Source organism: Ipomoea nil, unplaced genomic scaffold (genome assembly GCF_001879475.1).
Source record: "Ipomoea nil cultivar Tokyo-kokei standard unplaced genomic scaffold, Asagao_1.1 scaffold0188, whole genome shotgun sequence".
NCBI classification, from domain to species: Eukaryota; Viridiplantae; Streptophyta; class Magnoliopsida; order Solanales; family Convolvulaceae; genus Ipomoea; species Ipomoea nil.
In genome coordinates this window covers 4,363,851-4,377,519 of record NW_017616616.1, presented here as the reverse complement: position 1 = coordinate 4,377,519, position 13,669 = coordinate 4,363,851, and the positions used below count along the sequence as shown (strand labels likewise).

The following is a 13,669-nucleotide window of genomic DNA, read 5'->3' as shown; positions in this document are numbered from 1 at the left end:
ACACAAATTTTAACATAAAATACACACAATTAAAATTTTTTAAATAACATACCGTGCAACGCACGGGTCAAATACTAGTTATATATATATATCCCATTAAATATATTCCTATATTTAGTGTGAATGAATAGGAATGTTCAACCACCCACCTTCCAGGAAAAAAAACACTGCCTATATATAGTAAGTCAGACGCGCGACTCACAGAGTCCAATCGTCCCCTGGTTCCACCTTGTTCTTCTCTCCTCTGTTTGGCTCCTCGCCATTGGAACAGACCTTCGTCTAACCTGGCGAAAACCCTCCATATTCTATATTTGAAGTTTTAATTTTTAATTTTTAATTTTTAATAATCGCCAGTCTCATGAAGGCGTTGTTTCGTCAGAATCCCCGTATAATCTTTTAGAGTTTCCCTCTTCCTTGTTAAATTTTCACGAGGAATTGAGAAAAAAGAAGATAGCTTTTTTTGATGGAGAATCGAGGCGAAGAATTACCAATGGTGGTATATCAACGCTCTAATTTTAAAGGGGGGTGTTTAGAAATCCGTTTGTTCTACGTACGGGTTGCGCCATGTGCAGTCAACGCCGTACCCGACTACCTGACTCTCCGCCACCTCCGCCGTGAGAGGGGCGTGTCGTTAGCTATCAATGGGTCTCGAATTCCTGCCTCGGATGCCTCCTCGATCACGCTCCGCCGCGACCGCGTGGATAAGGAGTCGTCGGAGGTGACTTACGTGAGCACGGATAGCGTATGGGTCTCCGGGCCGGTTGAATTTGAGGTGTTGGAGAAGGAAGACGGATTGATTCTTTGCGGGTCGTTGGAGAGAGTGGATTTGCCTTGGTCGAATGGCAATGTGCTGGATAGCGATTCGCCGACGGGCTGGAGCATGGATTGTCACACCGCGGCATCCGGCGCATCGGCATTTTTCCAGCCAAATCTCCGATTTTGCTCCCCGTCGATTGAGGTTTATGTAGCCGGATGTTTTTCTGGTGCTCCGGTGATCTTGACAAAGACAATTCAGGTTAGCCCGAGAAAGAAGAAGACCAGGCAGGCGTTGTTGGATGCCATTCCAGAAGAGGAGGAGGCGTGGAAGGTGCAGAAAAAGGTGAATGAACCAGTTAGACGACGAAAAACAGAGGTATTCCATTCCCAACCTCACCACTTTTTGCCCATTTCTTGCTTTTTCAATGCACTATACATGGAATTTTGTAAGTGAAGTGACTTCTGATACTATTCCTCTCAAGTCTCAACTTTTAAGAATGAGTAGATAATTGGAAGTTTTGTGGCTGAAATAATAATTGTGACAAGAAAAACTAAAAAAATCAAAATGCAATTGCAGTTGGAAGAATGAGAAGGTAGATTAAAATCATGCTAGCTTCTTGAGACATTGGAGGGTAGGATGTTGCAGGAACTTTAATGGCTGATTTCATCAGTCTCTAGGTTTAGAACAACCTGAGTTTTCAACATCAAGGGGAATTTCCTTTATTTCAAGGTATAATAATGATCTTCTAGAGGAATAGCTCAACATTCTTTTGTAAAGGTCAGGTGGGGAGTCCCTGAAGATATGGTTGAAGCCTCTTGAAGTGGCTAGAGAAAAGTGGTCTATACTTAATCAGAGTGAAATGGGGTGGATGAAGAAACATATAGACATATTTGCCAGAGTTTATCTTCGTCTTCGTCTAATTTCAGGTCTTATATCGGCTTTTCCATTTCGGATTGTAAGGTTTTAATGAGCTATTTTGATTCTTGTTCCATTAGTTTCGAGAGTACGTCGAACCGTTTAGCTCATTCTTTAGCTTCTGCGGCCTTTTCTCAGGCTAGTGCTTTGTACTGGGATTCCAATCCCCCTGACTTTGTTTCAGATCTTCTTCGTTAATCTATTCTATTTTTCCTCTCAAAAAATAAAATTAAATTATAGACATAGTATGTGAGGTAGATGCCCTTTTGTGTAGTGAAGGCTATGAAGGTCTAATATTGGTGTCTGGGCGGTACATGTTCATTCTGCATCTTATTAAGTAGCTAGAGTTTCCTTGATGGTTTCATAAGGAGAAAATTGCATCAGGGTAAGGTCACCTTGGAGCAATACCTCTGATGGTTATTCAAGATCATCCAAAATGTTCATGTGTTGATACAAATTTTTTACATATCAGACACTTAATTCTTTGCTACAATATACTGTATTCTCTCCCTTTCCTCTCTCTATTTCAATTGTCATTTTCTTGTCTTTTTGTTTTGCAGATCATAGAGGAGGCAGATATAGACACTTACAAGCTTGATGAGAAAACCGGGCAAGGCTTATATTCAGAAGAAATGTGTGCAGATGAAGATGGCCAACTGTCCTGGTTTAATGCTGGTGTAAGAGTCGGTGTGGGGATAGGCCTGGGAATGTGCCTTGGTGTCGGCGTTGGTGTGGGACTGTTTATGCATTCATATCAAACAATGACCAGGAATCTCAGGAGGAGGTTCTTTTAGATACAACAATGTTTTAAACGAAAGAGTAACCAACATGCTGACTATTTGGCATTCTCTGTCAAGAGGCACCCGAAGGAACACCATTTCTGCGTGACCCCCTGGACAGCATAGCGAAAACAATAGAAGAGGTAAAACCTATCTAGTATCTCCAGGCTAGTCTAGGCGGGTCTGATGCACCTCAAGAAAGGTGGTGCCATTCATATCCAGGTAGGAAAACAGAAAGACTTTAGCAATCTTTTAACTAAACCTAGCATCGCAGTGGTAGCTGAGGCAACAACACAAAGCAAACTGTTCAAATCTCGAAAGCTCATTTAACAAATGCATTTCGGCTAGGGGCCGGGATACATGAACAACTCTGAACGTCTTGCTTTCGATTAAGTAGCAGTAAGTATTCCATTCATAACTTGATTAACCCAGTAGAATAATGATAATATGGGGGTATATGTATATCTTCCTATGTCATTATGCCAAGGATGTTGGTGTGAAGTCTTGCAGTTTTTACAGAGGTGATCAGCTGTAAGTAGTTTAAGAGTCTTTCATAGATATGTGTGTTTGTTCAATTGTAGCTGCCTTAATAAGGTATTCATTCCTCTTAAATAAATGGATATTTGTAGAGCCCCATCATACTTTCAAATGTTAGTGTACTGTCCAGACATATCTTTCATATTTTGCATAGTTCTAGTGAGCATTCTAACAGTACTACTATGTTTTTTTAACCAGTGCAAAAACGGTATCATTTACTCCCTCTATGGTAATGTACTAAAACCACTTGCCTACAAGGCTACATATGTTGTCTTCCTTGTTTTCATGATGTTTGTGGAAAGCTTTGACTAGGTAGAGTGGCATCTTTTGGTGAAAACTGATCTTTATAGACTATTAAACAAGTGTAGTATAGTCACAAAATTTTAATGTCACATAACCAAAAAAAAAAAAAAAAAAAAAAGATTTATACTACCAAAAATTACTCAAAATAGACATGAAAGTAAAATATAGGGAAAATGGTCAAATAAACCCTTAAAACTTTATCCAAAATGTTAATTAGGCCCTCATTTTTTTAAAGCAACTGAAGAACGAATATTAAAGATAACCAACAATAGAGTCAGGAGGGATAACATCCCAGTACATGGCAATAGTCAAGGAGCACTATAGGATCTGCAACCAGGTCCTATAGCCGAGGACAAGTAGTGCTGGAGAATCGAGCAGCCTGTAGCCGAGGACAAGTAGTGCTGGAGAGTCGAGCAGTCTATGTAAACCTCCACCCTTTGTTCCCCTCGTCCCCTTAGCCAGGACAAGGCTTCCTTGCACGCAAGCGCCTCAGCCATTAGTGGAGATAAGCAGTTCGGCAGCCGGCTGTTGAAGGCCGCAGTGAATCCTCCATCGTCGTCGAGCAGCACATCGCGACCGTGGCACTCTACGTCGTGGGCTGATATCCGGCGCCGAACCAGCAATTCCGCACCAGGTGATGGCGTGGTTTGAACCGTGGAAGTCAATTAGGCCCTCCTTAAACTTTTAGAAGTTGCAATTAACCTACAAATACGTTATTTTGGAGCAATGTAACTTACTAACCTGTTAGTGACCTGTAATTGCTGATCAATTAAGGTTCCAACCAACTCCGGCAAACATCCGACCAAATTTTGGAAAGTTAGGTCAAATACCGGCGACTGTTGACGGTTGCCAGTCGTGTTCTGCCGGAGAAGGCGACATGCAACCAAGTTGGTCGCCTTCTCCTGCAGAACGCGACCGTCGCTGGTATTTGACCTAGCTTGCCGGAATTTGGTCGAATGTTTGTCGAAGTTGGCTGGAACCCTAATTGACCTGCAATTACAGGTTACCAACAGGTTAGTTGGTTTCATTGCTCCAAAATAACATGTTTATGAGTTTAATTGCAACATCTAAAAGTTTAAGATCCTAATTGATTTTTTTGGTAAAATTTAGAGACTTATTTGACTATTTTCCCTAAAATATATTATACGGAGTGAAAAATTTTGACCTTTTTATTTATTTATTTATTTATTTAGAATCTATTACTATTCACATTTATTCAATCCTATTAGTCACTTAAGGCTTAACTTCTTATCTTTATGTATAATAAATATAGTTCTCCATTCAATTACTCTTTTTGAAGTAACCATTTTAAATAAACAAGTTGAGATAAATATTATGAAATGAAAATATCATGAATATTACCTTGAAAGTTGACAAATTAGTTGCTTATAAAATCTTTAAAAAATTTGTGGCACAAAAATAGAAAGTGACGGTATATAGAATATTATATATATAAAATGTTACTGCGTATAAGACATGATTAATAAAAATAAAAATAAATAAATAATATTGTATTTCTCTATTGCGACGTAATAATTAATTCAGCCATCTATGAATTCCGCGTAACTGTGATTGAGTAATCATTCACGACCGAATCGTCTCTAGCCCAACAGGTGTGCGTCTCTTCAGCTCGGTCGAGAGGTAATCGCATCTTCTCCTCGAGCTCGTTTCTGCGATCAATTTATTCTGCTATTGCTCCGACGGATCTTGCTGTCGTTTCGCATATGTCTATGTTTAAATCAGTTTAGTTTGTCTTATAATTCTAGATCCTACCTGATCTCAGTTGTCTGATTGGAAATTTACATCTGATTTGTGTGTGCATATGTGTGGAAATGCTGTGGTATTATCGGATTGGTGGACGGTGCTGACTTTGATTTGGAGCTTCAGCTCGAGCTCATTATTGTTATAGATCTTGACTGATTTGCGTTGGTTTTGAATCTCCCGAAATTAATTTGTCTAGAAACTGATTTAGGAAGCTGAGCATCGCATTTCCCTGTGCATAATGTATAGTTGACTGCATGACTAGTTTCTGCTCTTTCTTGTTTTGGCATGGAACTGAAACGGAATAAATCACTAAGTTCTGTGGTCCTGCATAATTTGATAAGTGAAATTTTGAATTCCGTGATGTTACTGATTGTGCAATGAATTTGAGGTGTGAAGTTACCTTTCTTTTTCAGTCTTTTTGCAACTTCTGACTTTATGCTGCATTTTGGACGGAATTTCTCCTTGCAAACCAACTGTATTTGTTAAAAGTGGAGTGGAACTTACTGTTTCTGGGAGGATCACCCAACTAATTGTGGGCTCATCGAAATGTTTTGTCTTGGTTTGTTGTTATGAAACTGTAAACTACAGATTGTATAAGTTCAAGCAGCTCCAAATAAAATTTTGTACCCAATATCAGCATGTAGGTTGTTAAAAGTTGAATTAATAGTGGTTACCTCAACTTCTGTTGACTGATAATTGATGTCTCCCTTTTAACTGAAGCTATGTCTCTAAAGAGTTGGTTCAGCGAGTAATTCTATTAGATTCATTACTGGTTATTTTTTTTTTTTTTTTTTTTTTTATCCTTAACAGATATGAGCTGATTATCATTGAGTTAGCCTTTTTCTTAATTCTGTATTTATGTAAAAATTGAATACCAAATGATTTGTATGTTGTTACAGTTATTTTGTACTAGTTTGCAAAAGCATGTCAGGTATGGAGGATGTCAAAGGGCAAACAGAGGGAGGTGTTACAGAAAAATCTGAAATATCCATGCCATCATCCCAACAGGAAGTTGTATTCGCATCAAATATTTGAAATCTGTTTTTTACTTTTCATGCTTCTTCAGAATTTTAATTAGCTGTTTTTCTTAATTTTGTTTCCATTAGCAAGAGGTTGTTAAGAAAAAATATGGAGGAATCATGCCCAAGAAACCACCATTGATCTCTAAGGTGATTTGACATAGTTTTATTAAAAGATTGCAAGTGATGTTTGTTGTTGTGCTCAGAATGTGAAATTATGATAGATTCTTTCTCTTAAGAAAAGCTTTCTTTTAATTTCAGGACCATGAGCGTGCTTATTTTGATTCTGCTGATTGGGCTCTTGGAAAGGTAGCATTCTTGTTTGTACCACTACCATTTTGAGGCTATTTGAATTACTTGCATATCGCAGTTGGTTAACATGTGGTATGAATTATGATTTACAGCAAGGTGTAGAGAAGCCTAAAGGGCCACTTGAGGCACTTCGTCCAAAGTTGCAGGTAGTGTAGTGGGCCTGAACTGCTTTGCTGACTGTTACTTCATGCTTGGCAAACCATTTTTTTTTTCTTTTCAATGTTTTACCTTGAGGAAGATATAAAGGCTGCTGAGGGTGGTGAGGACTGAGTTTTGTGCATTGGATTGAAGGTGGCATTTCTAAATGGGGGAGGGAGATAAATTTGGATACAAATGTGGATTATTGGGAGATGGGAATGTTAAAGTACTTTAGATGCTAGGATTGAAGGTAGCACTTCTAAAGATGGGAAGGAGATAAATTTGGATTTGAAATGTTGTTGAAGTGTTTGTGAGAATATGAGATTAATGTCCAATCAAATAAACTAGTAAAATTACAAGTTTACAAGATTTCAAAAAAAAAAAAAAAAACTAGTAAAATTACAGTCTTTTTGCATCTGGACATGAATACAAGATTTATTGATACAGTTTTACCCTCTGGTTATGTATCTCTTGTCTGCTTTTGAAATTGTTTCTTCACTTCTAACACTTGCATCCCTTTCGAATTTTGATGTTCTAGCCAACACAACAGCAAACAAGATACCGCAAATCCCTTTGTGGACCAGCAAATGGTGAAGGTATGTTGGATGATTGGCTTTACTGTGCTATAACATGTGCTCCGGTTAGATATATTTGGTCTCAGAGCATTTTCCCCCAAGACTAAAGTTCTCTTGTGCCTTGCTCCTTTATGCAGATGGAAGTAACTCCCCATCAGACGAAGCAACCCCAATGGATGAGAAATAGATGGGGTAACCTTTTGATCAGAGATGATTATTTAGTTTTACTTTGTTCTTCTGGGAGTGGAGAAAAGGACTTGAAATTGCTGTCATGCTTGTTTCCCCAGGGCGCAAATCATTCCCTTCTGGCTACACTTGCAATGTTGTACTTTCTAGATATTTTCTTATCTTCTTCCATGATGTAAGACATCTTAATGATCAAATGGACAAGCAAATAGAATTGTGATGATATTCTACTTGTAGCTTTATTTTGAGTCTGTTTTGATCCGTATGCCACTTCAACTTCTATGAAAAGTGCAGGCTTAAGTCACCCAAAATACCAATAAGATGTCATTCAGTGGAATTTATTCATTGATTCCGCTGAAATACTGAGAATGAAACATAAGATTAATGTCCACTCAACCTGGGTGGCTGGCAATGGTCCAACAAAATTTGATTTGATAGGAATCAAACACGAAATTCTCCGTATCTTCTTAGCAAGACGAAGACGACAAGGCCTTTCACTATTGGATTATTCGTTTAGCGCTATGTATGCACAAAATTTATTCATTTTAACTAATAATTTTTAGACCATAAAAATTTGAAGAAATTGTACGTGAAACTTGTACGAGTCGTATACTATATGATGAACTGTTTTGGTTTTGCTTCATCAAGAAATCAATGGGTAAAATGGACAATTTGCTTAATTACAGAACGATAAAAGTAGGTCCAGTAAGTATAGGGGCTTGACAGGAAATATGAAATTTACAGAGGACGTTTATGTGAAAAAAGAAACAGGCTCAGTCCTGCATTAGTAAGTAGCAAAATAGCAAAGGAAAGGATGCAGGTGGGGAGAGAAGGGAGGGAAGACTAGGGTCCATCTCCTGCTCCACGACTCATTTCAACCCGTGCTTTCTCTTCCCTTTTCTCTCGAAGCTCTGGGGAAGAGCAATTACGTTACACACTACTGCATACGGTGTGATATAGAGAGGGAGAGAGAGAGTGTGTGTGTGTAGAAGAAGTTATTATACGCGATGAGTATGAAGAAGAGAGAGAATCAATCGTCGTCGTCTTCTAGATCTCCAGCGCCAATGGAGCTCCCGAACAACCCTACGCTTGAGAAGCAGAAAATGCCTCTAGTGGTCACTCTGAATTGCATCGAGGACACGGCCTTTGAGCAGGACTGCTTGGCCGGCATCGTTTTGGTGGACCACGTGCCTCTCAGTCGCCTCGCTGAGGCCCGGATCGAGTCGGCTTCCGCGGTGCTGCTTCACTCCCTCGCCTTCCTCCCACGCGCCGCCCAGCGGAGGCTTCGTCCCTGGCAGCTCATCCTCTGCCTCGGCTCCTCTGATCGGGCTGTTGATTCTGCCCTTGCCGCTGACCTCGGACTCACTCGACTTGTCCACGTCGATTGTAGTAGGGCAGAGGAGGTTGCTGACACGGTCATGGCTCTGATCCTTGGCTTACTTCGCCGCACGCATTTGCTCTCCAGGCATGCTTTATCCGCTTCCGGTTGGCTCGGTTCAGTCCAGCCGCTTTGCCGTGGAATGCGCCGTTGTCGTGGTCTTGTGTTAGGGATCATTGGTAGATCTGCCTCAGCCAGGTCCTTGGCTTCTCGGAGCCTGGCCTTCAAGATGAGCGTCCTCTATTTTGATATTCAAGAGGTAGATATAAGGAGTTATTGATTGATTCCATGATATAATTTCACTGATTTTAACTTAATAACTGTATTTATCTAGCCTAAGTAGATATTAGAAAATTTCATTAATACTGTAGATTAATTGATGGATTTCATGCTACATTTTGGTTGATTTGAACTTAGTGACTACATCAGGGTAGCTTATGTAGAAACAAAAAGAATTCATTACTAACATTTGGAGATACTCGCCGTAGCTAAGTATGCTTTCTGATTTATGATATGAGGTTTTGGTTCCTGCTGTATACTTGAATCCATGGCATTAATGAGTGTAATGGACCTCTCACAAATGCACCATATGAGAGACCCAGTGGAGAAAGGAGAAAGATCACTGTTAAATGAGTCTCAATATCTCAGTTCTGCAAACTTTTCCATTGCCAATGGGGATTTATTATGTGTCGATTAACAAGTGACATTGCTTCTCAGCAATATCAGTTTGCATCTCTAAGTATATATAAACTTGTTATATATACATGTGCTTAATCTACTTTTTCTAACCAACTTTTCTTTTATAAATAATAATACGTGCACAGGGAAATGGAAAAGTGAGCCAAACCGCCATTCGCTTTCCTACTGCAGCCAGGAGAATGGATACTCTTAATGATTTGCTTGCTGCAAGTGATGTAATATCGTTACACTGTGCCCTCACAAATGAAACAGTTCAGATTATTAATGCAGATTGTTTGCAGCACATAAAGCCTGGTACTTATATCCTTGGAGTTCTGATAGAAAGACTTATCTTTATATTTCTATTCTAATAAGGAATCAACTAGTTGGCTGTTCCATGCAGGGGCATTTCTTGTTAATACTGGTAGCTGCCAGCTACTAGATGATTGTGCTGTGAAGCAACTTCTGATTGATGGCACCCTTGCTGGATGTGCTCTGGATGGTGCTGAAGGGCCACAATGGATGGAAGCATGGGTATGATGCATAGTGTTAGGGGTATGAATAATTGGAAGGAATATGTTTGGAGAGTGCTACTTTTCTATTGGACTTCTGTTTGAGATGGGGTTTTTGTGCATTTTCAATTCATACTAATAGAGTTTATCACAAACATTATAATAATAAATAATGGATAGTAAAAGATGCAGGGAGGCCATAGTATATATAGCACTCTGTTGCAATACTAGTTTGTGTGTTGCTAAAAATGGATGACTTCATGACTTAGCATTCAAGGGTTATTACTATCAATCTATCAGTACTGCATTGATCTTCCTGATTTTTGTTATGATGTTGTGACATCAGGTTAAGGAGATGCCCAATGTTCTGATACTTCCACGCAGTGCTGATTACAGTGAAGAAGTGTGGATGGAGATAAGGGAGAAAGCAATTTCCATGCTGCAGGCATTCTTCTTGGATGGTGTGATTCCAAAGGATTCCATATCTGATGAAGAAGAAGAGGAAAGTGAGATAACCTATGGAAATGAAGAGTGTAACATTCGAGATAACCAAAGTGTCATGCAGGGTCCTGTTGGTGAGCGTTACACTGAAGATGTCAACTTAATTGCAGAAAGCTCCCAGACAAAAATAATGAGCGAATCAAGGGAACCTCCTGTTCAGCCACAGGGTTCTGTTTTGTCTCAAAATGTTTCTGAAAGATCTGAAGTAAAGAGAAGCAGATCTGGTAAAAAGGCTAAAAAGCGGCATGCACGTCAAAAGTCTCAACAGAAAGTAGATGAGCACTTGAAATTTGAGAAAGAGAGTACTTCACAAAATGATGATGGTGCTGCATTGAGTGGAACTGATCAAGTGTTGAGTTCTAGTCCACGATTTTCATCTCCAGAAGATGTTAGAAGTAGAAAAACTCCAATTGAGTTCATTCAAGAATCATCTTCAGAGAAACTTCTGAAATCGAACATGGATCTCAGTAGAAAATCTGGTGAACTATTGAAAGATGGATATATCATAGCTTTGTATGCAAGACATCACCCTGCACTCCACGTTTCCAGGCAAAGAGTTCAAGGAGGAGGTTGGTTTCTTGATTCAATGTCAAATATCACAAAGAGAGACCCAGCAGCACAGTTCCTTGTTGTTTACAGAAGCAAGGTTGGTATATTGGAAGTTCCTTTCAATTGCATGTGGCTCAATGCTATTCTCCACTTGGATTTATAGAAAAGTTATATTTGCAAAGTTTTTTGTTTATTTGAGATGCAATTTTACATTCGTGGCTAAGCCCTTGAAATGTTGTTTGATAGAAAAGAAAAAGGCAAAATACAAACAATGCTAATCCACTCAGTGGATGTCCCTTTTGCAGGATACTATTGGGCTGCGATCATTTACTGCTGGTGGAAAGCTATTGCAGGTCTGTCTTTTTTCATACATGTTGGCAAGTTTTTCCTAGCCATCATTTTTTCATGTCACTGGAATGGTGTCTGTCATCCAACTAACATTATAGATGTTTTGTTTGAAGTTACATGTTCTAGTAGTTTCATATCATTATCCATGTCTAAGGCATCTCTATGGCTAATTCTTTTTTTCTTTCTTATATTTCATTTCCTTCTAAATATGCACTTCAGACAAAAAAATCCTCTCTTTTTTATGCAATTAAAATATTGTAGTTTTTGAAAGTACTACAGTTCCCCCACCAAACCAAAGGAAATGGTGCATCTGTTTGTGGCTGGCCTTACAAGTGGGTTCTTGAATGGTAATGGCAAGAGAATGAAGAAATATGAAAACAAAACATTGCCAACTAAGAATGTCATCTAGCATTGACTAACAAATGGCATTTGTTTGGCTGAAATTGTTGTTTGGACATGGATGAAAATGTAGGCTTGGACCACATTAATACTTTACTATTGATGTTGTGCTCTGGATAAGTGAACAGACTATCTACTTCAGTAAATTTGCACCTCGAATTATATGAACTGTTCCAAATTATGGCTTCTTTGATTTTCATTGCTGTAAACCTTCTCTATGGTACATATTGATGCAAACTTTGGTGAAATGAACCTTTCCACCTTAGACCTTTGAAATCCCTTCTTGTGAGGAAATTTAATAAGTACTGAACCATCAGGGCAACTTTTCATGCTTCTGTTATGGGTGTTGAAAATGATATTTTGTTTTCATGGCTTGAGAAAGTGGGAAATAGAACTTCCGTTACTATCATTTCCCATGTGATAGCTATCAAAGGTAGCTTGCTGTTCCCATCCCTGACATTACTTCATTCTACTTATCATGCACTTTTCCAGTAGCTAAATTGAGGAAGGTCCCCACTGCTTTATAATAATCCTTACATGTTCTTTTTGCACTGATTCATGAATATTGTTGCTGCAAATATTTTTTCTTCTACATTTTGGTGACATGTTAGCATTATAAGCTAATGTGTGCAAGACTTTGTTGTTTGGAATTTTGACTTCATTTTGGGTGTTACAGATTAATAGGCGGATGGAATTTGTATTTGCCAGTCACAGTTTTGATGTTTGGGAAAGTTGGACATTTGAAGGTTCTTTGGAGGAATGTAGGCTGGTGAACTGTAGAAATCCTTTGGTATGTTGCTTATACTTCTATTCCACATGTTATTAAGTGGGAATCTTGTTTGGAAAGTTGGACATATTAGTGCCCATTTGTACAATTGTACATCCCTATAATTTTCTCTACAGTGTCATAGTGGACACAAAATAAAAGTGGGCAATTCCATGACTTCTTTGAGCAACTTGGAACTTTCTAGTGGCAACTCTACATACTGAGTCCTTGCTTCATAAATTTTGTTTTTGACTTTCCTTTAGGTTTTGTTGAATTTTCCTTTCCCATGTGCCATATATTTTGCCGACTTTTGATTGTGCCGTAATCTTTGCACCTTTCAGGCTATTCTGGATGTACGCATCGAAGTCCTTGCAGCTATTGGAGAAGATGGTATTACACGCTGGCTTGATTAGGTAGTGACTTTCAAATGTTTGTGCAGAGTCCTTAACAAATTCATCTGAATTAGATCAGTGTTTGCGAAATTAGAAACGAAAGAGAAAAGGTTGGGTCATCATCAACCATTCCGGTCTTTAAGAGTTGCCGAGTGTTAGTACTGTTTGATATTCTGTCTCTCCCTTGGTATTGAAATGTTGTAATCCCGTGGAAATGCCTCTTCATTCTCAGCCTGCCTACCCTCCGTTTATCACGACTCTAAAACATAGAATTTTGGTTACGTGGAATTGTTTCTCTCTCTATGAAATTACTGTTCGTTTTTTCGTTGTGTGAAGCTTTATGCCTAACAATTGTGCTGGTTGGCAAAGGAAATGATGCACAAGAAATGCCGAGCTGAAACTGGTTCCATATGCCAGATGCGATGCATACTGAATTTTATTTAATTCGATTGGATAAGGAGAATAATGGAGTTTGTTTTTTAACCATAGGGATAGACCAAGGGGAATACAAAAGCAGGGGCTCCAGAACCCACTAGAACATTCATTCAACACCACCCACGGGCCACGGCTACCACCTTCTCCTTCCTTTCTGTAATTCCATTTACGTATCTCTTCACCTTTTTATTGTCCTGTTCCCTCCTTTGGTTTGGTACCCAAACTGCAATAATATCTATTGGTAACAACAATACATGGTTGAGTTAAAATGGATTCACTGTGGAGTGCCTTTTCAGCTTTTTCAAAGGGCCTTTAAAAAAATCGTTTACTTATGTCCTTAGAATTAATTTCCATTCATAAAATCAAATCAGGAATATATAAAACGAGGAAAAAAATAGACCTATGCTATTCATTGCATGACCTTAA

At 38.9% G+C, this 13,669-nt stretch overlaps 3 protein-coding genes across 4 annotated transcripts; all 3 read left to right on the top strand.

Moving 5' to 3' along the window:
- The first annotated feature begins 188 nt into the window (after nt 1-188).
- LOC109185062 (uncharacterized protein At1g01500-like) lies at nt 189-3,270 on the top strand. 2 transcript variants are annotated; one of them, XM_019335066.1, is made up of 2 exons: nt 189-1,132; nt 2,233-3,270. In XM_019335066.1, the coding sequence occupies exons 1-2, from the start codon at nt 464-466 to the stop codon at nt 2,464-2,466; spliced, it is 903 nt and encodes a 300-aa protein (XP_019190611.1). In that variant the 5' UTR covers nt 189-463; the 3' UTR covers nt 2,467-3,270. The 2 variants fall into 2 exon arrangements, with proteins under 2 accessions (XP_019190611.1, XP_019190606.1); XM_019335061.1 differs by having other exon boundaries at nt 189-1,135; nt 2,230-3,270.
- A 1,551-nt stretch (nt 3,271-4,821) lies between these two features.
- Nucleotides 4,822-7,527, top strand: LOC109185075. Its single transcript, XM_019335073.1, has 7 exons — nt 4,822-4,932; nt 5,955-6,066; nt 6,162-6,224; nt 6,336-6,383; nt 6,479-6,532; nt 7,063-7,120; nt 7,237-7,527. The coding sequence occupies exons 2-7, from the start codon at nt 5,980-5,982 to the stop codon at nt 7,284-7,286; spliced, it is 360 nt and encodes a 119-aa protein (XP_019190618.1). The 5' UTR covers nt 4,822-4,932; nt 5,955-5,979; the 3' UTR covers nt 7,287-7,527.
- A 516-nt stretch (nt 7,528-8,043) lies between these two features.
- On the top strand, nt 8,044-13,133 carry LOC109185051 (C-terminal binding protein AN). Its single transcript, XM_019335050.1, has 7 exons — nt 8,044-8,922; nt 9,488-9,656; nt 9,745-9,875; nt 10,200-11,000; nt 11,209-11,256; nt 12,327-12,440; nt 12,758-13,133. Exons 1-7 carry the CDS (start codon nt 8,293-8,295, stop codon nt 12,827-12,829), a joined length of 1,965 nt encoding a protein of 654 aa, XP_019190595.1. The 5' UTR covers nt 8,044-8,292; the 3' UTR covers nt 12,830-13,133.
- Nucleotides 13,134-13,669: the final 536 nt, after the last annotated feature.